The 22,754-nt window shown below is 35.1% G+C and overlaps 1 protein-coding gene and 1 long non-coding RNA gene across 3 annotated transcripts in view; both read right to left on the bottom strand.

Moving 5' to 3' along the window:
- Nucleotides 1–9,584, bottom strand: part of LOC149480368 (uncharacterized) — a 95,321-nt gene extending 85,737 nt beyond the window's left edge. Inside the window, exon 1 of the long non-coding RNA XR_016317004.1 lies at nt 9,529–9,584. This is a non-coding gene — a long non-coding RNA (uncharacterized LOC149480368). The remainder of the gene's footprint in view (nt 1–9,528) is intronic.
- Nucleotides 518–22,715, bottom strand: LOC149480367 (uncharacterized). 2 transcript variants are annotated; one of them, XM_089706496.1, is made up of 7 exons: nt 22,545–22,715; nt 3,556–3,668; nt 2,139–2,486; nt 1,857–2,019; nt 1,504–1,647; nt 984–1,185; nt 518–733 (listed from the first exon to the last, which is right to left on the bottom strand). In XM_089706496.1, the coding sequence occupies exons 2-7, from the start codon at nt 3,623–3,625 to the stop codon at nt 518–520; spliced, it is 1,143 nt and encodes a 380-aa protein (XP_089562622.1). In that variant the 5' UTR covers nt 3,626–3,668; nt 22,545–22,715. The 2 variants fall into 2 exon arrangements, with proteins under 2 accessions (XP_089562622.1, XP_089562623.1); XM_089706497.1 differs by lacking the exon at nt 22,545–22,715 and adding an exon at nt 18,675–19,277 and having other exon boundaries at nt 3,556–3,653.
- Between the last annotated feature and the right edge of the window lie 39 nt (nt 22,716–22,754).

Below are 22,754 nucleotides of genomic sequence, written 5' to 3'. Positions count from 1 at the left end.
ATATTATATTTATTGTCGCCTAGTACCCACAACACAAGCCTTAATTGAGCTTACTGTGGGACTAGGTTGATTTGTGTAATAATGTCCTATAATATTTATTTATTTATTATTGTAATACATTTTATAAAATGGTATAAGATTAATAAGACATTTTCGGAAATATTCATAGCTATAATATAGCATTACATATTTCTTATCTCTAATTCAAAATTATTTTGAAGTATCAAGCAGTCTAAAAAAATTGGCAGGCAGTAAATTATACACCTAAATATGACTTCAGAACTGAAGATCACTGGCATACCTATAACAATTAACAGTCATCACACAAGAAAGCATATTAATAAGGTTTATGTAGGCACATCTTTTGTCTTCCTTGTGAATAACAAACGGTGTTTATGCGACTGTGAGCGTTGCTAAAAATCTCGTAAGGTTTCGCATCGCAAAATTGTGTTTTAAATAAATGTGAAAGCTTATTTTCTAAATAAATAAATAAAATAAGAATCTTGATTAAAATAGTTTAGGGTGGTGTGGTCATTTCTATCGATTCCTTAAAAGCAGATTTAACGGGTGTGACTTGCAATGAAGCCGGCGCCGTGTCTTGGCCTTGTTCTATGGAAGCTGTAACCAGCTCCGTTGTAACAGTGGGCTCTGATTGGATGGATGTGTTATCTCGTAATTTATTCGGTGAGCTGGTCGTCACACGCTTAGTTTTCTTCAGATACGGCGTTACTTTCTGTAAATTAATATTAAAATATACTTATTATATCAAAATTATTATCTTATATCAAAATTTAGCTATTTAGGTACCAAGTGGTAATTTAGTTTATAATTATTTACTGAGGTCAATTTATCGAAAACTCGAACCAATTTATGAGAATAAAAAATCTCATAAAACTGCCTATTCACGAGAATGGACAGAGTTTCGGACAAATTTTGAGCGTTATTGTAAGTTGTTTCTGTTGATAGCATTTCACACTAATTACATTGTTCGGATCTTTCAAGTACGCGCCGGTGCGTCGCACACGGAAGTCCGGCGCGGCGAGGCAGCGGGCTAGGAACAGCGCGGCCGCACACGCCCAGCTCGCCCACACGGCCGCGCTCGCCGCCCGCGTGGCCGCCGCCCGACCGCCCCACGACCATGTTGCGTTCACGGACCGCAGGAGGTATTGGTCCACGGATGAACAACTGGAATTTCGAGATAGATTGTAGTAGAATTGTTAAATGTATAGAAATAAATGTATTAAAACATATAATTGTATTTTATTTACCTACAAAAAACCTACAAATATCTCATATTTTTATATTTTGCAAACATAACTTTTTTAAGTTTTTTAGATGCTATTCGATTAATTATATTTATATGAACAACATCGTACCTACACATTTCATAATTTCAAAATTAAAATTCAAATAATTTATTTCTTTCATTTGCATTAGCTTGCTATAATTAAAAATTTTACTTGAAATTACAAATTAAAATAATAATTAAGTTTTAGGACTTACGTCGTTGCGTTTGTTACGTTATAAAATGCTGCACAGAAATTTTGTAGCCCCATATTCGTTCTTGCAAAATTGTGTCCAGTCAGTCCAACCATTAAAATGGCGAAAATTAACGCAGGCGCTAATATTCGCCAAGGCTGCTGAAGCCTGAAATTAAATTGAAGGTGATTCAAATAAACTTTTAGAGCGGTAACAGCACAAGTGAATAAAAGCATATACGTAATGTTTTTGGAAATATATATTTGATCCAGCAAGTTGCAAAAACACACCTCCTTGGCACAGAGAGCGTAGAACCGAAGGGTGGGAGGGGTGTTCGATTCAAACAAAGTATGATCATAGTTACTACATATATTTACCCAGATCGTGAGTGTCCTCCACCAGGACACATTGTAAATAACGTCGCCCATGTCGCTGCGACGATCAAAGACACGACCGGAATGTACTCAGTAAATTGACAGTCGCTGTCTCGTCCAAACAGTGTCCGAGATGTGTCCAACACCAGCCGTTGTCTCTCGTCAGCTGCAATGCGATTTCATATATATTTTAAAAATTTCAATGACATATGTTTAATGCTTTAGGAAAGAAACAGCACATTTTCTTTTGAAATTTATAGTCTCAACAATCAAGTAATTTCTCACCAGTAAGTGTAATGTCACCAATATCAACACTCGTCGAAGTCGATTCGTTTTTATTTGATTCTGTTTCATTCAATTGTGATATATCCCTTTTAACGTTTTCAGTATTTTCTTCAGTAATGTTGTCAAAATGGACAGGTTCTAATTGAGCATTATTATTGGCAATTTTGTTACTATCATTGAGCGAACTTGATTTATTTTCCACGAAAGTCGTCGCATCGATAATTCGAAAAGCGAGTTGTCGCGGAAATATGACGCAATTATTATCGACCATTTCCATCGCATTTTGTAGGAACACATAGTTGAGTATTCCGAATACCGCCGCCAGTGCATACAATATTAAATGCCATGCTAGAAAACAAAAAAAAACATTATTAATTTACTTATATATAGTTTATATATATGTAGTTAGTTTAATAAAGAAATTAAGTACTTAATTATTTTAAATTAACGACGTGTTTTTTTTTAATTAAATTGTACACCTGACTCTTTGTGCGTAAAAGGCTTCTATTATCAAATCCAAATCCATCTGATTAATAAATCAATAAAAAATCGAATTCAAATTCGTATACCAACAATGATGTCATGAATGGTATCCCGCAATATGTGCCGCAGCGCACGGTTATAGCCACAACAAACCGGCCTCATTCGACAAATTTATCCTGTTCTATATCACTAGGGTATTTTTAACTTTTATACCCACGTTCCATGGTAATGCATAATACGATGCGAAATACATTGTAATCAAATGCCCGGTAGCGTTACCACTATCAATTATTATTATTCATAAGTTAGTATGTGAAAAATATTTTAACGACTAAACAAACCTACGCTAAATATTTAACTCTTCCAAGAAAACAAATGTTGTTCCAATTTAAACAGTGCTAAGATTACACAGCAATGTGATAAAATTAAATAAATGCACGTTTAATTTCGATCGTGGGTTTTGTTTGTAGAAAAGAGCTATTATCTATTAAATTGGTGCTAATGTACGTTTATCGAATTCTGATTACAACTATTTATAAACGTAGGAATCATTTGTTATTCAAACTGAGGTTCTTAAATGCTTTTAGTTTTAACAAATAATTTGTTAAAACAACAAGACAATGAATTATTCATTGTCTACTCTACATGAATGTTACTCAACACAATTTGCATATTATGTGATGATATTCGATTTTAAAATTTAATCAGTGTGCTATATTATATGCTCAATCCTTTTGTACATAATAAACATAGTGATACTTTTTTATAACGGATCAAGTAGGCATTTGACCACAGGTCTACCTGATGTAATGTAGATGTAGAGTACTTAGGTGGTCTTAGTACCTATATAACGTAAAAAAATCTATGAAGAGATAAGTACCTATTTAGATTTTTTAACATGACTGTCATGTCAATTCAAAATTAGTGTAGGTACCTTTCCAAACGTTGAGGTGCCTCGAGGCTCTTTCCTCCAGTTCGTAAGCATTATAAAGAAGAACGGTCATCTTGTTTCTCTTGCGTCACATTTTTATTCTGAAAAAAAAAAAACTTACGTAAGGACCTTAATATAGGCACTCAGGAGTTGATCATTAATTTAGCTACAATATATCTATGAGTCATGCATTATATTCCAAAGGGACACTTATCAAAAATGAGCTTCATATGATAAGAACTAACAACCCAAAGTAGGTCGCGTCGTAACGCCCAATTAATATCGATTGATTTTTACATCAATTGCTAAAAACTGAATATCCTATCCTGTACCTCCGCTATCAGATTGAATATCGTCATCTAGTCCCTTTGTCAATTTAGTCCATTATTGGAAAAAAAAAATTATAGAGATAGAGCTGCAAAAAATAATGTTTTCTAGATACTCTTGAAATATACATGTATTGCAAACAAAATATAAACAGTGCTTTTAAGAATTCGTATTGGTAATTTATTTATTTACATGCTTTATTGTAAATTGAAAAAGAAAAACAATAGGTATGATAAAATTAAATAACAACTTAAAATTAAGGCACCAATGCCGGCTCTATGGCTACCAGTCAACTTTTAGTATGAAGGTATTTGCTTAAAATATGTATATAGCTTTGTCATTAATAACAAAATAACAACAACTGGATAACAATGCTCAAATTAAAGTACATAAGTACCTATACATATTTTAAGAGCTGTGGTCATAGTTCGTCAATTTGCCAAGGCCAACTGGTTCTATGTAGTAGGTAACTATGTGATTTAAGTACTGACATTATATTCAAAGTAGAAAATTGTGACATCATAATAAGGATTTTGGTAATACTAATATACTTAATATTACCAAAATCCTCAGAGATTTTCACAAAGTTTACTCTTTAAAAATAGGTAAGTACCTACCTACCTATGACACATCACACAATATTTCAAATGCATAGGTACCTACCTACCTACTTAATAAGGTTGTGTATTTATGTTTTATATGGAAAGCAAAGAAATATAAACAACTAAGCAATTAAATAGTCAACGTTGATATTCAAGGGCGGTTTCGCTTTCGACACTTTCTGATAATATTCCTTATAGCCGTCTTAGCACATTTTTACGTATATTTCATACATTATTTGCCATTTTCATGGACACAAGTCACAAGCTAAACAGAACATATATCCTATGATAACTAAACCTACCCCAAAGCTGTGAAAGTAGAGCTATAAACATTTGACACCTCTAACAAATAACGTCTGGTTAGGATTGACTTATATTATGTACTAGCGGTCCGCCCCGCCTTCGCCCGTGGTACATATTTACGTTTTCTCTACATAAGAACCATCCTCGTACTTCAAGGAATACATATAATAAAAAAAGAATTATCGAAATCGGTCTACCCCTTCACGCGTGATGCCGCGGTGACCCAAACTCAAACTCAAATATATAATATTATAGATTTGCTGTTAATGCTAATTAGTACAATATTGCTGTATTTTACTAAGTGTGTACTTTGTACAATATGAACACAATAAATAAAAATAACTAAACAAGTCAGTGTCTGCCAATTAAGGTGAATGTTAATAACTTGTGATTCAGTAACTTGCACTATATTAACACCTCAGACCTCTGAGATCATCCTTTATGGGAATAAAATTTTACTCATACCGCTGGCGCTTTAATTGCGCAAATTCATAGTGCAACTTTTTTTGTATGGAGTGCACCGTCTGTTGTATATGTAGTATATTATTATTAAGTAGTCTGTGCTCATACTTATGTACGGTCTTATTCTAAAATTGGATGACTGTTCTTAAATAATTAAAGAAGCCTTTTTCATGTTATTCGGCGCCACATTTATTAAGGAATTTCCTCTCTAAATGGATACATTATTCGTATATCCCTATTAGGTACGTACAAACGCGACTTAATGTACAACAGTAGCAGCTCTATGCTATATAGACTTTTTTACATACTTACTTACTCGCTCTTAACGTTTCTTCTCTCTCATTACTTAATCTCATATCAAATAAAAAAAACTGCATAAAAAATAGGTTGTAATTCATATACTTTCTACTTTCGGTATTAATCTGTAAACTATGTAGAGCACTGTAGAGTCATGAATCATGATATAACTTTTTAGAAGGTAGAGAAAATTGGAGTACGCAGATAGGACAGAATGTTCTTAATTTGTAGTAATTATTGTGTTACGTCGAGATCTCGAGGCCATGTTTATAATAGATTTCTATCAAGCTAATTTTCCCCCAGTAGAGCTTTCCTTCTAACAAGACGTATTTTTATTTTTTTCACGAACAAAAATTTTCGATAGCTTACAGAAAAAGCGTATATGTATGTATGTCGATTCGATCATTAAGGGCAAATAAGGGGAATTTTTGCACGCCTCATAAGCGAAGCGTTGAGGTGGGTACTACTGTCACTTCGCGCAAAACATCTGATTTTTCAAACTTAAAATGTCTTTATGTATCATACATTGCACTTGTAAGATAATACATACACGCACATATTAAGAAAAAACACTATTTTTAACATTCATGATATTTTTGATGTCATTTTTGTTATTTAAACTAGTTAAAAAACAGTTTAAAAAAGTTCTGTCTTGGACGTCCGTGTGTCTGTATGTGCGGAGGATTTTCTTGTTAACACGATAGCGACCGAAATACTTTACTAATCGAGTCTTTTTTTTTCTCTTACGCTTAAGTATGCTCAGGAATAGAACCCTTTCATTTTTCAGGGTCTGATTCGATGTGGTTTAATTGTTATTAAATAAACAAAAATAATAATTAATAAATAATTATTAAAAAAAAATTATGAGGCGTGCACTTTTGGATTTTCCAAACTATTTTTGAATATTTTAAATTTTAACTGTTTCGGAAACAAACTTGTTTTTTTTTGTGAAATATACCTACATGAAATACTTTTAGATGGAAGGAGGAGAACGGACACTTTGAAGGACCATGTTGTCTATCTTCTTTTTCCACATAAGTATTATATCGTGAAATAAGAAGATGTATTAGGAACTATGAGAAATATTTGAAGTAGATACGAGTCCACAATGTGTTAATATTTTGGAAAATACCTACGCAGTATTGCATCAAATATCGACGCAATAGGTAGTTAAATTCAACTCGATTGTATCGCGTCACCCGATGACGTAATTGATTTATCCCACCATTGTGTGGTTCTCCATTTGTTGTTTGTTTATATTTACAAGTCGGAATTAAATCGCAATTATTAATTTGTTGATTGTCTGCAACCCTCAAAACGTTTGACAAATCAGAATAAAAATCATCCTAGAAGTTACTCCTTATTACATCGGCTATCAGTCAGAGAAAGTCCCGTTAAAATCAGTCTAGCTGTTCCAGAGATGTACCATGTTTATTATTGTGATACTTATAGGTTAAAATGAAGGACCACTTTATGTTGCTAATTGTGAAGTGGTAAACAGCTACATATACCTCGGATCCACTATTACCAACACAGGAGGATGTGAAGAAGAAATTGGACGTAGATGCGCTATCACAAGATCTGCAGTGGAAAAACTAAATAAAATCTGGAAGGACAGGCGCATCACCAAGAACACAAAAGTGCGACTTATGAAATGTCTGGTATTTCCTATCTTCCTATATGGTGCGGAAACCTGGTCGCTCAAAATGCAGAATCGCCGAAAAATTGATGCGCTGGAGATGTGGTGTTGGAGGCGGATGCTGAAAATACCGTGGACGTCGTTCCGAACCAACGTCTCGATACTCAAGGAACTAAACATCGAAAATAGGCTTTCGTCGATTGTGCAGATGCGAATATTGAAGTTCTTTGGCCATATCACCAGAAATGAGGATTCCTTGGAGAGGCTTGTGGTGCAGGGACAAATTGAGGGCAAAAGATCACGGGGCCGCTCACCTACACGTTGGACCGACCTTATCGGTAAAACGACCCAGTCCAGCCTTGTAGAATGTGCTCGTAATGCTACCGATCGTCAGAAATGGAGACGTATTGTTGGACAGGGAGCGAACAAAGAAGTGACCACATCTAACAGGAATAGAGCACCATCACCATAACCACGACCACTCTGTCAAGAGTGCACGACTAAGAAGAAGAGATAGGTTAAAAATAAAGTAATTAATTACAGATAGGTACACTTGGAATCAAGATTTTTGCTATTATACTTACCTACCTTGTAATATCAGCTACCAATATAATATTAATGTGTAGGTAGGTAATAACTATTAAATTTAAAATTATAATTAAATTCTCTATCATAAAATAGAGGCCTTTTCAATATCTATCTTTACCTACTTTGCCAGAGAGAATAAGGTAAATGTAATTTTAAAACACAGTACATACAGGGTGTCCCAAAAAGTAGTGATGAACGGAAGCTGGGAGGTAGAGGACCTAGAGGGCTATCCTAAATAACATTTTTGCACTTACCACATTTAGATTTCAATTTTTCGATTGAAGCCTTCTGAATAATAAAATGAAAATTTTAGGTTAGCTACCTGATAGATAGAGCAAGTTTTTAAAAGCCAAATGGAAAACTATTTTATGTGATTTTATTTTTTATGGGTCCTTGAAGTTGTGAACATACTGGGTAATTTTATCTTTCTTGGCATTTAATTCTTTTTTTTTAATTCCATTCGAAGATCTAACGATAGTAAAATGTTACCATACTGAATTGGCCTATCTTTCAGCTTAGCACACAAAAAAATCAAGCATCTAGCGCAATTATTCACGTCACCATAAATAAAAATCTCATCGTACTCAGCGATAGATGAAAAATTGAAAAAAATGTCATAACTCCGAAAATACGAAAAATCGTACAACATACAGTGCGACACAAAAGAGATGAAAATAAATGAGGGCGCCACCGTCGCTCATATAGCAACACTGATACTGCGACGCAAGCGATCTTGATACTATAGAATAAAAATCCAAACATCTATATATATATATTCTAAAATAAATACCGCGATTTAAACCGTTATAATTGTTTCATTGTAGCAATAGTGTAAATTTAAGACAAAAATACATTAGTATTTTAATTGACCTACCTAGGTCAAATTTTACTTAAATGTATTTGGAATTAGTTATTTTATAAAAATCGGTCAAGTGCTTAGACTGCAGAGGCGCACATAGAATCAAACATACAAACAAACAAGCATACATGCAGCTCAAACACATTACCCTCTTTCTGGGTCCGTCGGGTAGAAAAAAACAAGGCGATTTGAAAACCACATATTTTTATTTTTTTTGTAGATAAATTTTGTACATTAATATAATTCATCAAAATCTAAATATTCTACTCCTTCAAAGGACTGATCATCACTCTGTTTCGAAGTACTGGCAAGAGGGTACGGGGCATCTTCAGTATCTGTAAATATGATACAGTAAATATGATTTTTTTTCTTATGGTTTGATTGATTAACAGATAGATAGCTGTATGAAAACAGTTATCACTATACTATGTAGTAAAATCTAAACTAGGTACTTTATTTGAGGCTGGTTGGATTGGATATAACTTCTTGACTCAAATTGTGCTGGTCGCACTATAAAAACTAGTTTTTGTTTACATACAAATAACCTCAAATTAAATTGCGAAAACGTAATAATCGCCATACATACATACATTAAACACTCGTCACTAATGGAATATTCTATTTTACGTAGTACTGAGCAAAAATAAATGGAATCTCACCGGTATATTCTGCTGTACGTTTGTAAACGTTTTCCAAATCAGTCAATAAATTTCCAGCTTGAAATTCGGACAAACACCGAATAAAAACTTTATACACCACATCACGGACACCGCTACGTTTAACCTTTTTCATGATGTCTCCTTTTTTATTTAAATTTCTTGTTCTAAATAACAATTTTATCTCATTATTTCTCCACTTCACGAAAAAAACAACAAATTTTTATTCAACTTGACAGCTACATTGCCAATTCAGGGTTGCCAGGTAATGAAAAACGAATTAGTTCCAAAATAATTAATTTCATCTCTTTTATGTCGTACTATACATGGTGGTGATTCGTATAGCCCTCTAGGTCCTCTACCTCCCACCTTCCGTTCATCACTACTTTTTGGGACACCCTGTATAATTCACACAACACACAACCCATATTTTTGTGTGCAATTTCAGAAACATACATATTACATACCTACCTACTTATTTATATGTTGCATTGACTCGCTCGTTTATCTTTTCGTTTTGGTAGATAAGGCCACCCATAGATAATAAAATAGGTACAAAATACTTTTTTGTACCTACAATATTATGTATTATCTCATACAGTACCTACCTTCATAGTATAAAGGTACCTAAAAGGTTTAGGAATAACATTTTTTTTTATTGAGCCTATGGGGTTTTGTTACCCACGTAGAATGAAAGTAGTAAATTGTATTAAACATTTATTCAACCTTTCACTGTGGTACGGGAGCTATTAACGTTAAAAAAAAAGTCATTTTAGTATAGTTGGTTTTTTGATATACTGTTCCTCTTGCTATTTCGGTTAGAGTCCAGGCTGTCTGGCTGGTCGCAGTGGTTGCGTTTTTTAGTGCGCATCTCATCTGCACAGGATAATTTCCTTAATTTAAAGTCATTTTTTAACGCGTAATTTTTAATATTTTGCCTTTAGATAGATCCGTCAGACATAATTTTTTTATTGCAAGACGTTTTTTTCGTTGTTAAATAGGTGCCAGACGCAATTTTTTATTTCGTTTTTATAAAAAATTCAAATTATTTTAGAATGTCTGTAAATTTCATATTATGTTCTTCAAACATAATATAATCTAAAATTAATTAGCCAGACGCTAATTCGATTGTTAAGTATTAAATATGTACAAATAAAAACGTAGTGAAAGTAGGTTAGTATAACAATTTGATGATTGTGTTTATGGAGAGATAGTTTAAAGTGCAAGAGAGATAGAAAGGGTCGGCCGCGAAAATTAAATAACAATAAAAAATAACTTTTTTTTTTTCGAAAATATAAGATGCATAGAAATTGAATTGTTCCTACTCTAGGATTCCCTGTGTTGTGGGAACAAGTACCTTCCATTGGTACATTTTATTCCTTAGGCTAAAAAATAAACTATTAGGGTACATCAACAATCTTCTATACAAAACAATTTTTTTATTACTTAACTATTAAGTTATGGGTTTAAATGAAAACAGCGATTACATAAACTTATTTATATATTGTTTCCAATAGCACATTGCCTAATACCACACATTACACACCGCGTACAAGAAGAAAAAGAACCACAGACAAAATACAGTGTTGCCAATACAAGTTAAATTTTCTAATATATATCTAATATTAACTAGCGACCCGCCTGGCCCTGGCTTCGCACGGGTGCAATGCTGATACTAAATACACTACAGAAAAACTGTGAACGTTGAATATAAAAACATAGCGGCCCGCTCCGGCTTCGCACGTGTATAAAATATATAGCCGGGCGGCCGACTGGTACCGCCGCAAACGCTACGTCCCGCAATTTTTAAATCTGTAATACATATCTTCGAAAATATTCACTTAAATCATACGGTGTAAAGGGCCATATAGATCTATATTAAATGAACAATGTATTCAAGGTATTTAATTAGTTAAGGATTAATGCTGTATTGGTTAAAATCGCATCGAAAATTAGCCATTATTTGTCGTAAAAAGTAAATGACAAAAAAAAGTTATTGTGGGTTATCCATAAGAGATAGACATATACCATCGCGGACTTTTCTGTAGACCTTTTCAATGTGTATAATACTTAGTACATTATTTTGATAAAACTCGTAGGGTTCAGCCTGCGTTTGCAATGTAAGCGGAAAAAATGTAATTTTTTACGACATCACATTAGAAACCTCAAAAATAACAGTACTTCTCCACTATTTAATGGATGTTATTATACATATAAACCTCCCACTTGAATCACTCTATCTATTTAAAAAAACCACATCAAAATCCGTTGCGTAGTTTCAAAGATTTAAAGAGACATAGGGACAGAGAAAGCGACTTTGTTTTATACTATGTAGTGATGATGATAACAATATTAATTCATTAATCTTAATTCTTAATATATATACATAAATCTCGTGTCATAATGTTTGTCCTCAATGGACTCCTAAACCACTTAACCGATTATAATAAAATTCGCACACCATGTGCAGTTCGATCCAACTTGAGAGATAGGATAGTTTATACATGTAGGTACCACGGGCGAAGCCGGGGCAGACCGCTAGTATACCTATATAAATTCATGCTAACTACTTTAGTTAAATTCAATACAAACTTAAACATGCGAGTGTGTGTGTGTTCACGTGTGTGTGTCGTGTGTGGTGTGGTGTGTGTGTGTTGTGTGTGTGTATGTGTGTACATCAATATTGAAACAAACTTTCTAGTTGTTTACAGATGATGGAATATTGGAAAACAATAACAATTCCTTAGACGATAACATAAATAATTCTGACAGTGTGAGGGAAGATGATGATGATGATGATTATGAAGATGGCTTTTTAAATTTAACAATGTAATTGTTTAACCTTCATTGATATAGTTTTTATTCCATTCTTTTCAATGTATGGTAACTTTAATTTATTTTTCACTTTTATGTTTTTTTTTTTCATTTTAGCTTTTATTTATAAGAACAAGTGTAAATAATATTGTATTCTTGCAATTATTTCCTGTCGCATAGTTAAAATACACTAGCTGATGAGCTGCATGCTTCATTACTTTTTTTTATTTATACACATTATTTAATACTTAACAATCGAATTAGCGTCTGGCTAATTAATTTTAGATTATATTATGTTTGAGGAACATAATATGAAATTTACAGACATTCTAAAATAATTTGAATTTTTTATAAAAACAAAATAAAAAATTGCGTCTGGCACCTATTTAACAACGAAAAAAACGTCTTGCAATAAAAAAATTATGTCTGATGGATCTATCTAAAGGTAAAATATTAAAAATTACGCGTTAAAAAATGACTTAAAATTAAGGAAATTATCCTGTGCAGATGAGATGCGCACTAAAAAACGCAACCACTGCGACCAGCCAGACAGCCCGGACTCTAACCGAAATAGCAAGAGGAACAGTATATCAAAGAACCAACTATACTAAAATGCTCTCTTGTCAACGTTGGTAGCTCCTATACGACTGTTACAATATTATTTAAATCTATACGAATGTTTCACCAAAGAGTCTAGTAATTAAGGAGACAAATCACAAGCAAGTGTTGAGACAATGAAAATAGGTTACGTATCTACCGCGTAGTGGCTATTGCGTATTAACTAAGAAAATTAACGGTCGAAGCTGTTTGAAACTCTGTCAAGTGCGTCCCGCTTCGGAACGCCACAGACAAATAAAACATAGATAACAAAAGTGGCAACGCCACACCACCCCCCTACGGAGAGAAATAGGCTACGGTGAAAAAAAAAAATTAAAATAATAATAATTAAGCAATAAAACAAATCAATTAACTAATTTTTACGGATGCTTAAATTTCACTCGTCTACCTGACCTTGTGACATAAGGTTGTGAGGATGGAATGGGCGCGGGAAGCTGCGGAGGTGATTGAGGAGAATTTCTTGCCGTAGGTATCTCGGCAGGCAGGAATTCGAAGAGGCCAAACGGCGTAACGATTGCCGTCTTCGAAATATCACTTTCAAATACTGGTATTTGATGATAGGCGCGCACAAGGTCGACTGTGCTGAAAATCTTAGCTCCAGCAAGACTGTTGGCAAAGTCATTAATATGCCGCACAGGATATCTATCCGGAATAGTTCTGGCATTCAGGGCGCGGTAATCGCCACATGGACGCCAGGTGTTGTCTTTCTTTGTTGTCATGTGCAGAGGAGATGCCCATGAACTTTTAGAGGGACGAGCCGTACCGCATTGCACCATATCCTCGAACTCTCGCTTTGCAGCAGCCAGTTTATGAGGAGCAAAACGACGAGGGCGGCACGACACGGGTGGTCCTTCTGTGGTCTTTATGTAGTGGACCGTATCGTGTTTCACGACCCTGGGCAACCCTGGCGGCCGGGTTGTATCAGGAAACTCAGCAAGGACTTCGGCGAACGGCGAGTGTGCAGAAGACACAGCTTTCACGCTGTCCTGCTGATATTGTGCGATGGAAGCGCATACAGACACCGAAACCGAAACGTATCGCTTGCGTCTGCAGTCCGGCAACAAGTTGTAATAACTTAAAAAGTCGGAGCCAATGATGGGCGTGCTGACGTCGGCGATGACGAAATTCCAGCGAAAATCCCGGCGTAACCCTAAATTGAGATGGAGGGGAATATTACCGTATGTCTTGATGTTGCTCCCGTTCGCTGCGCTGAGTTCATAGTCTTTTGAAAAGAGTGGACCCTTTAATAGGCGTCGAGGGAAACAACATAGATCCGAACCCGTATCAATAAGAAATTTATTCTTAGAATTTGGGTCGGTGACAAATAAGCGGCGGCCGGGAGAGAAACAATCAGATGCCACCTCTACTGATGGTTTTTCTAGTTTTCCGCCTTCCAGTTGCAAGGCTTGATGCACTTGTTGGCCTTGTTCTTAAATTATTCCAATTCCAATATGGGGTTTTGTTACCCAGTGAGGCTTTTACTGATGCCCTCTTGAGGCTTCTGGTTTCTCTACCTAATATCTGGATCTGCTTAGGCCCTGTGTCGGATACAGGGACAAGTGTATCGGATGCATAATTATGTCTGAGATGATGCCTCGGCCTCCATATCCCCTTCCTCCTCCGACAGATCGTTGCGGTCATGGAACGCTATTGGATTGGCCATTTGGGATGATGTGATTGTGGTTGGCTGTTGTCGTGTGGATGGTTAGTTTTTAAAGAGAGATCTTGCTCATGGCTTTCCTGGTTTTGCTTTCCTATCTCCTCCTGTGTGTTCTCTGTCTCTTCCTGGATCCCTCTTCTCTTTCCTCCTCCGAGTCGGACTCTGACTCCTCGCTGTCCATCACGGAGGCTGCACGTCGGGTTGGTCCCTTACTAAGAACATCAGCAAGTGGTGTTGTGGGTACCAGGTAGCCTTTTCTGACACGGAGCCACTCTATGTGTTCTGGCTTGAGGGTACTGGACCCTACAGAGGATGTTGCCATCTTGAGAACCTTCCGCACTATATCTTGGTTAATGGCTTGATCAATCAGGGACTTGCTCCCCAAGTAATTCTTCTGGACTTTCTTTGTCCTTCGCGCCCACTCTAGAGTGGCTGCATAGAGGTTTGGGTAGTTCGAGTGGTTTAGTTTTGGGTATTTATTATTGTCGATTAGACGGCATGTACTATAATGAAGAATGTTACTAGGTATGCCAAATCCCTTGAAATTGTGTCTCAGTAAAGCCTGTATGTATACAAATACACTAGTTTTTGTCGTAGTCAAAAATACCAAGTAGTTTTGATTTTATACGCATTCAAAGTTTCGAAAAATATCGAGTCCCGCTAATAGTCACGTGACCGCTTGTGACGTCACGTCACAACGCACCGCGCGGTCGCGTCCCCGCGCGGTGTGTATAAAGCAAAATTACCAATCTTCTATTGGATGATACGTGTAATATTCAAGACCAAATCTAAAAAATAAAATATATATCAAACTAGATGATATGTTCAACGATTCTGTTTAATCAAAAACATAAAATATTAAAATTTACTCGATAAAAAAAAATTACCAAGTTAGCTCTAATTTCCACACTTTTACGTTTTCTACTTGACATGGTAATACTTATTATGATTTTTTTTTAATAAACAATTATATTTAAACATTTGTAAGATATTTGTCAGATCATTTTGTGTAATTACTTTTAGTTTTGGTTTCATTTTTGGCGCTCTTTTTTTCTCGAGATAAACGTTTGGTTTTGTCACGATAAAAGTGGTTTATCGCAGATAAAACCAAAACTAAAAGTAATTACTCAAAATGCTCTGACAAATAACTTGCAAATGTTTTAATATAATTGTTTATGAAAAAAAATCATAATAAGTATTACCATGTCAAGTAGAAAACGTAAAAGTGTGAAAATTAGAGCTAACTTGGTGATTTTTTTTTATCGAGTCAATTTTAATATTTTATGTTTTTGATTGAACAGAATCGTTGAACATATCATCTAGTTTGTTATATATTTTATTTTTTAGATTTGGTCTTGAATATTACACGTATCATCTAATAGAAGATTGGTAATTTTGCTTTATACGCACCCTAGTATCAAGTCGGCAGCGCTGTAGTAGGTGTTATAGCTTGCGCAGTATTTTGATGGGTTTTCGTCCGCGAATTTCGTTAATAGTCCAATAATAGTAATTATTAGTCGTTTAATAAAATAACAGTCATGCCAAAGTTTCATCTTTATTTAATAGTTTCTCAAAATATTCTATACGATTGCGTTTTTGCACTGCTGATCTCTGAGGTTTATCTTCATTTTCCTGTTGACATTTGAATTTGTGTGGAACTATACCCTGTTTTTGTTTAATTCTTCCCCCGACCAACTTATATTTTAGTATAGTTCTCCATATCATTCTCAACTTAAAACAAGAAAAAATCTTACTAGCCATCTACCTATACTTAGCCCATACGAGCAGAGCAGAAGCACAGTCTAGTATAGATTAAAACTTGTATAGAAAACAAAGGATAACGCAAAACAGCTGCAATGTTCTCAAAATATTATAATATGTAGCTTACTTCCTTTGCAACTATAAAAAACAACTTATCCGGCGAATTGGTAGTTGTATTTTTACATTTAGGAACAACACATGATTTTCTGGTATTTGGATTGGACATTTTTAAAAGTATTTAATTATAATTTCGACGGCGCGGGCGCGCGATCGCTAGCGGACTGAGTGAGCCAGATTGAGCGTGTTGTGGTGTGACGTCACACCATCACCGGGCGTTTACAACTTGTTTTACTTCTAAATCGGAAAATAATTGACGTATCGAAGTAATTTTTTCACTAGTATTATTTATTTTTGACAGAGAATATGGAGTGCTAATAATCAAAATTAGTGAACATTCTCCATTGGGCCCCTCAAGAGCCTTCACCCTCGCCAATTCGCTGTCTAGACACATTACCTCCTCTAACACGACAGGTATCTCCAGAACCCTGCTGCCGGACGTGGTAAACATGTCCATGAGGTTAACTGATTTTAGGTATGCGTCCTTGAACACTAGGTCCAGTTGGCCCAGAACGGCTCGGGCTATAGGGGGCTCGTTGTCCCTGTTGGTCGAGGCCAGGTACTTCATCATGAGCTCCCTTCTGACATTTGTTGAGCTGTATAGAGATGGTTTCTTGTCAACAATAAACTGCCAGATTGTGTCCATATAACTATCTGGCAGGGCATTAGCTTTAGACACCCCAGCCAGCCCCGCTGCCCACCTTTTCTTGCAGGCCGGACCGTTGACCGGGGTGGGATCCTTGACCATCCCCATTAGGAAGGCCAACCCAGTGTATCCCACCCCTTGCTGTCCGACCAGTGTTGGCTCCGTGCTAGGCGTGGTCCCGGTTGAGTACGCTACCACACTTGATGAGGTGATGTTCAGAACCCAGTACGCACTGGATACTACAAAATTACAATTCAAGGCCCCTAACAGGGAGCTTGGAGATGCTGTTACCAGTACTGTCGCGGCCCTTACCACGTGCGATGAAATAGTGAATCTTTCCTCAAGAGAGAATTTCTTGTGATACGAACAAACTCTCTCTTGAGAAGGTGTGGAACTATGTGACCGTCTAGGAGATGAAGATCGAGAACGTGTAGTGGGGCGAGAGGATAATAAAGCACAAACCTGTCTCGACAGCTCCTCTACCCGCTGTGTCAATTTATCCAAGTCTGAAGGTTCGGAAGGATTCGGAGCAGAAGATGTGAATACCTGTTTCGGGCTAATTACATCTGCGACCTTGTCAGCTAATTCTGCCAATTTATCCAGAGCAAGTTCTTGTTGTGATGCTAGAATAGCTTGTACCTGTTGAGGTAAGCGGCGCATCCATAATTGGCGCACAATGCTTTCATCTGTAAGCGTAGTTCCAGCTAACGAACGCAGATGCCGGAGGAATTGGGAGGGACGACGGTCACCCAGCTCCTCATCAGATATAAGCTGCCTCACTCGCTCTTCTTTGGAAAGTCTTCTAATAAGTTCTCTTTTTAATATTTCATACCGTTGACCAGCTGGCGGAGGCCTGGTAATTATGTCCTCCACTTCTTGAGCATACCTTTGGTCGAGGTGACCTACAAGGTAACTATATCTTGTGCTATCCGTCACTATACCAGCTATTTCAAATTGGGCTTCCACTATAGCGAACCAGACTGCAGGCTTATGAGGCCAAAATGGTGGTATTTTAGCGGAAACTTTATAAATTTGAGACGTTTGAGTTCCCTGAGCAAGCTGTAACTGCAATGCAGCATTATCAGCTTTGAGCTGCTCAATTTGAGCTTTCTCATCAGCCATGGTAACAGCCAGATAGACAGAGTGAAATTAGGAAATACTTAAAAATTTAAACCGTTGAAGGATGGGTGTAAATATAATCAATTATTTGTAAATATCAAAATACTCTTAATGTAGTGCTTGTATTAAAACCTAAACAATATTAAAAACTAACATTCATATGCACAAACATCAGATAAAATTAAAAATAAGTTTTTCTATACTTAGATTAGCTACAACAATTGTATATAAAATTTTACAATAAACACAAAGTTAAACATTATTCATGCCACATAAGAACAATACAACAACACATATATTTGTAGATTTTTCAAATAACAATACACAATTAGTTTTAAAATTATAACAAGAAATTATGAAATAACTAATAACAGTTAGTATACAAGCATGTTAACTAAATCTAACAAAGGTAAGTTTTAACATATTATTATGAATCAAAACAAATGATCAACAAATAAGAAAGAATATGCAATGTTAGTTTAATGCACAACTAATTATTCAATGTTAAATACCTATGCAATTAATAGTTAATAATGACAGTCAGATGTTATATTGAAATTGTTATTTTAAAGTTATAATTAGTAAGTATTATTAGAATTAAAAATCCAAACCTATAAGCTTCATGTTATTAGTCTAATATAAGTTGTCTCTCACTCATGATAAGCACCACACAATAACACAAAACTGAACACAACTTGGAGATGCACCACGTAGGCAGGGGCCTGGATCCAGCCACAAGCAGTGGCACCAGGCAGGCAGCAAGCAGGCAAGGCACGCTCAAATATGCGCAGCAATGTGTCGACAGCAGGTCGACAGTTAGCGACGTGAAGATTGCGTAGCAACAGATTCTGTAGACCACCTCTCGGGAGCTCGTTAGTGCTCAACCGAAAAGCAGGCCGTGAAGAAAGCACGAGGTGACTGATGGTGAAACGTATAGATTGCTTTCGACGATCACGTCGGGGTCACCAATATGGGGTTTTGTTACCCACGTAGAATGAAAGTAGTAAATTGTATAATATTAAACATTTATTCAACCTTTCACTGTTACAATATTATTTAAATCTATACGAATGTTTCACCAAAGAGTCTAGTTAAGGAGACAAATCACAAGCAAGTGTTGAGACAATGAAAATAGGTTACGTGGTATTAACTAAGAAAATTAACGGTCGAAGCTGTTTGAAACTCTGTCAAGTGCGTCCCGCTTCGGAACGCCACAGACAAATAAAACATAGATAACAAAAGTGGCAACGCCACAAGCCTATGGTAAACATATGTATAGACGACTAGTTACCTCATAGACATGTATATTTAAGTAGACAACGCAAGTACCGCGATCTGTATGAAAACCAAGCGTGTCATATTTTTTGTACTGACCTTGACGCGTTAGAGCGTTTTCACATTATCCGATCCGATATCGGATATCGGACGCCGATAGCCGATATCCGATATCGGATACAATTTGCCCTTTCACATTGTCCGATAAAATCGTTCCGATATCATCATGAGTGTTGCCAGAAATTCTTAGAGAAAACTAAACTAAATTGCCAGTTGATAAAAAAAGGTATAATTAAAAAAAATCAAATGTTATAAATCATAGTTGTACATGTACATTAAAAATAACTACGATAAAGAAAAACAACTTCAAAAAAGAAAAGTAAAATGTAAAAAAAGATTTGATATCACAAATTACTGCATATTATTTAGATGTGCTATTTACTAAATAGTTTTGATATCGGTCATTTGTATAACATAATATACTTTATGTTAACACATTATAAATTAAATAAATTTATATCAATACCTACTACAACCTAGTATTAGTTAATAGTTTTAGTAATACATATTAGTAAATACCTTTCAAAATCTATTAAATGTACATATTTTTAGCAAGACGTATGTATGTACCTAGTCATTTAGTCATTTTTTCACTACATACTTTTCTTTTTCATATTACACTGTAATATCCTAAAATAATATTGTCACTCGTTCAAATATATTTGTTATATATGATTGTTGTAATTTCCTGTAAGTAAAGATACATCAATTATTTTATTCTCATAAACAATTATTTTAGAATTAAGAGTTTTCAAACTTTGTATTCTTTGTTGTAAATTCAAAATAAAAATAAAATCGGTGTGAAATCTCCTCCTTTTTTGAAGTCGGTTAAAAACAAAGCACTCAATGACAACAATACAATAAACAGCACAACCACAGAGCACAACCAACATCCGAGTAGGAGGAGGAGCGAGGCAGAATGAGATAAAATAAAGATGGTAGACACTAATGTTTTCGAAGATAGATATTTGAATTTAAGAACGCAATATATTTTTGTTTACTTTAGTTCAGCCACTTGCCGTATATTTTAATACGGCAAATAAAAATACCTGCCGTATAAATCGTATTTTAAATGCCTGTAAATACTTAAATGTGTGTTTTCTTAATAAAAAAAGGTTTCTTTTAATAGAAAGGGTTTTAGGTTAAAAGCAAAGAATTTTTTTAAAGATTGAGCGCCCTATAAGACTGAAAATACACAAACTAGTGCTTTTTTGCTGTTGGTATACTGCCTTTTCGAAAATTGAGTTGGCAGCACTGAACATTATCGTCCGATAGCCACTGGGAATATCGGTGTCGGCTCCGATATCCGATATCGGACCGGACAATGTGAAAGACAGGCACATATTTCATACATTTTACTTCCCTCCGATATCGGATATCGGCTATCGGCTTCCGATATCCGATATCGGATCGGATAATGTGAAAACGCTCTTATGACGTCCGCGTCACGAGCGCTTTTTAGTGATGTTAATTTCATTTTACGCTAAATCGATTAGGCCGCCACTCGCGCGGCGATTCTAGTATCGTCCTATCCCATCGAAGTAAATCGAAAGAAATCAGATCAAACTAGATCTATGTCTAAGAGGTAGTCAAATAAATGAATCGTAATCGATTACTAAATCGATTCATGACAGAAAAATGATAATTACCATAGACAGAGGGATGATAAAATAAAGTTATAAACCTTTTAATATTCTAACAAGTAAACTAATGTGTTTTAGTTTTTTCTTACATATGCCCATTGAGTTACCATGTACTACGTACTAGAGAGGCCATCGAAAGAAAGTAATGAAACTGTCAATCAATCAATCTTTATGTCCCGTTGCATCGATCCATTTTCCTTTTATGTTCCGGTTACTCGGAAAACTGAAAAAACAAACATAGTCTAAGCAATAAGGAGTTTTCTTAAAAAACTCCCAAGATGACACTTTAACTAATGGCGTCCATGTCATAATATTTATTTTTAGTACCTTTGTATTAAAATACTTAAAAGTTCTAGGTCAAGTCGTATTAAATGACAAAAAAAATCTATGCCTTTTTTTCTGAAAAATTGCTCCTTCAAATTATCATTTTTCTGTTCGATTATAAAATCGATTAGAATCGAGAACTGTTGCATCAAATGAACATCACTAACCACAAAATTGGACAGAAAAATGAGAACAGAAAAATGAGAAGACGCTATTCATTGCTTGTTATCATACGACGCGATCTTTACCGTGCCAAGTAAAAGCCGCAATGTATTCCGAATCATTTCGTATGATTTGGTATCCGTGTTTGTCACGATCGTTTTCCACGGATATTCTTTATTTGATTTTAAAATAAATAGTGCATATTCTGATTAGAAAATTACTTACCGGTGGAAGGAAACATTTCTGCTAACTCGGCCACTCACAGCTGTGGAGTTTCTACAGTTTATAACGGCGCGATTCGGCATTTTACTTTATTCAGCTTCACGTCTTTCCTTGGCGAACTGCAAGCGCGGACTGAGTGTAGGCCAGCGTCAAGTAAGTTTCATAAACTTAGTTTGGACACGGGAAGTACATACACTCGCTTAGTCTATCTTGATACATGTCTGTGAGTTACCTACCTATAAAAAGTAAGTAAATAAAAAAAGGAATAGTTAAATAAAAAAGATAGGTAGGTATTCATAAATTTATAAAGCATTTGAATGCCATTAAACCAAAAATATCAAATTCAAGGTAGGTATTTATTTAAAAAAGAGAAGTTTTATTCTAAACGTTCATTTGTTTATTCAAGATGATATTTTCCTGTACGAGCATGACGTAAGTAGACAAGTCAGGCAGCCAGATTTGAATCGCAAGCTCCTTCAACTTTCAAGGTTGAGAAATATAGTCAAGGACCAGTATTAATGCTTAGCCAAAACTTGAATATAATATATTAACTAATCTAACTACTTTAACTACTAATCGCTAATATAGTTTTTTAAGCTTATTTCACATTTATTTTAGCCGAAAATAAAATAAACATGTTTATTAGCTTAATACTATCTTAACTGATAGTAGTTACATATTGCTGTAAGTATTACTTGAAACCATATAATACAAAACGAGACATAAATTAATGTAAGTTTTAGGTATATACCTTTAAATTTAAATAAAAATCATATTAAATATTATAATTTATAGGCAAACACATTTAATGTTCTACTAACTTACCTACCTTAAAAACAATAAATATCCATAGCATTGGTAAATTAATAATCTCTGTTGTCAATTTTGATTCACATTTTAATTCACAAAGTTTATTCACGAAGTAAATATTTCAAAAACTAAATATTATGTTACTCAAAGCACGTCTATTAGTCCGAATGTATGCGGCGGTGACTGACATGATACTACAATATAGGGATGAAATTATTATGAACCTTTTCGCTGATAA

Source organism: Colias philodice, chromosome 18 (assembly GCF_061535455.1).
Source record: "Colias philodice isolate Cphi_HAF_F1 chromosome 18, ilColPhil1 Martin Lab GWU primary, whole genome shotgun sequence".
NCBI classification, from domain to species: domain Eukaryota; kingdom Metazoa; phylum Arthropoda; class Insecta; order Lepidoptera; family Pieridae; genus Colias; species Colias philodice.
Note: the sequence above shows the minus strand (reverse complement) of the source record. Positions and strands in the feature narration are given on the sequence as shown.

Coding starts and splice junctions, on each gene's coding strand:
- LOC149480367 (XM_089706496.1), bottom strand. CDS start 3,625: ATGACCGTTCTTCTTTATAATGCTTACGAACTGGAGGAAAGAGCCTCG. Junction 1,186..1,503: donor AACGTAACAAACGCAACGAC/GTAAGTCCTAAA, acceptor TCGAAATTCCAG/TTGTTCATCCGTGGACCAAT. Junction 734..983: donor ACTTGAAAGATCCGAACAAT/GTAATTAGTGTG, acceptor ATTAATTTACAG/AAAGTAACGCCGTATCTGAA.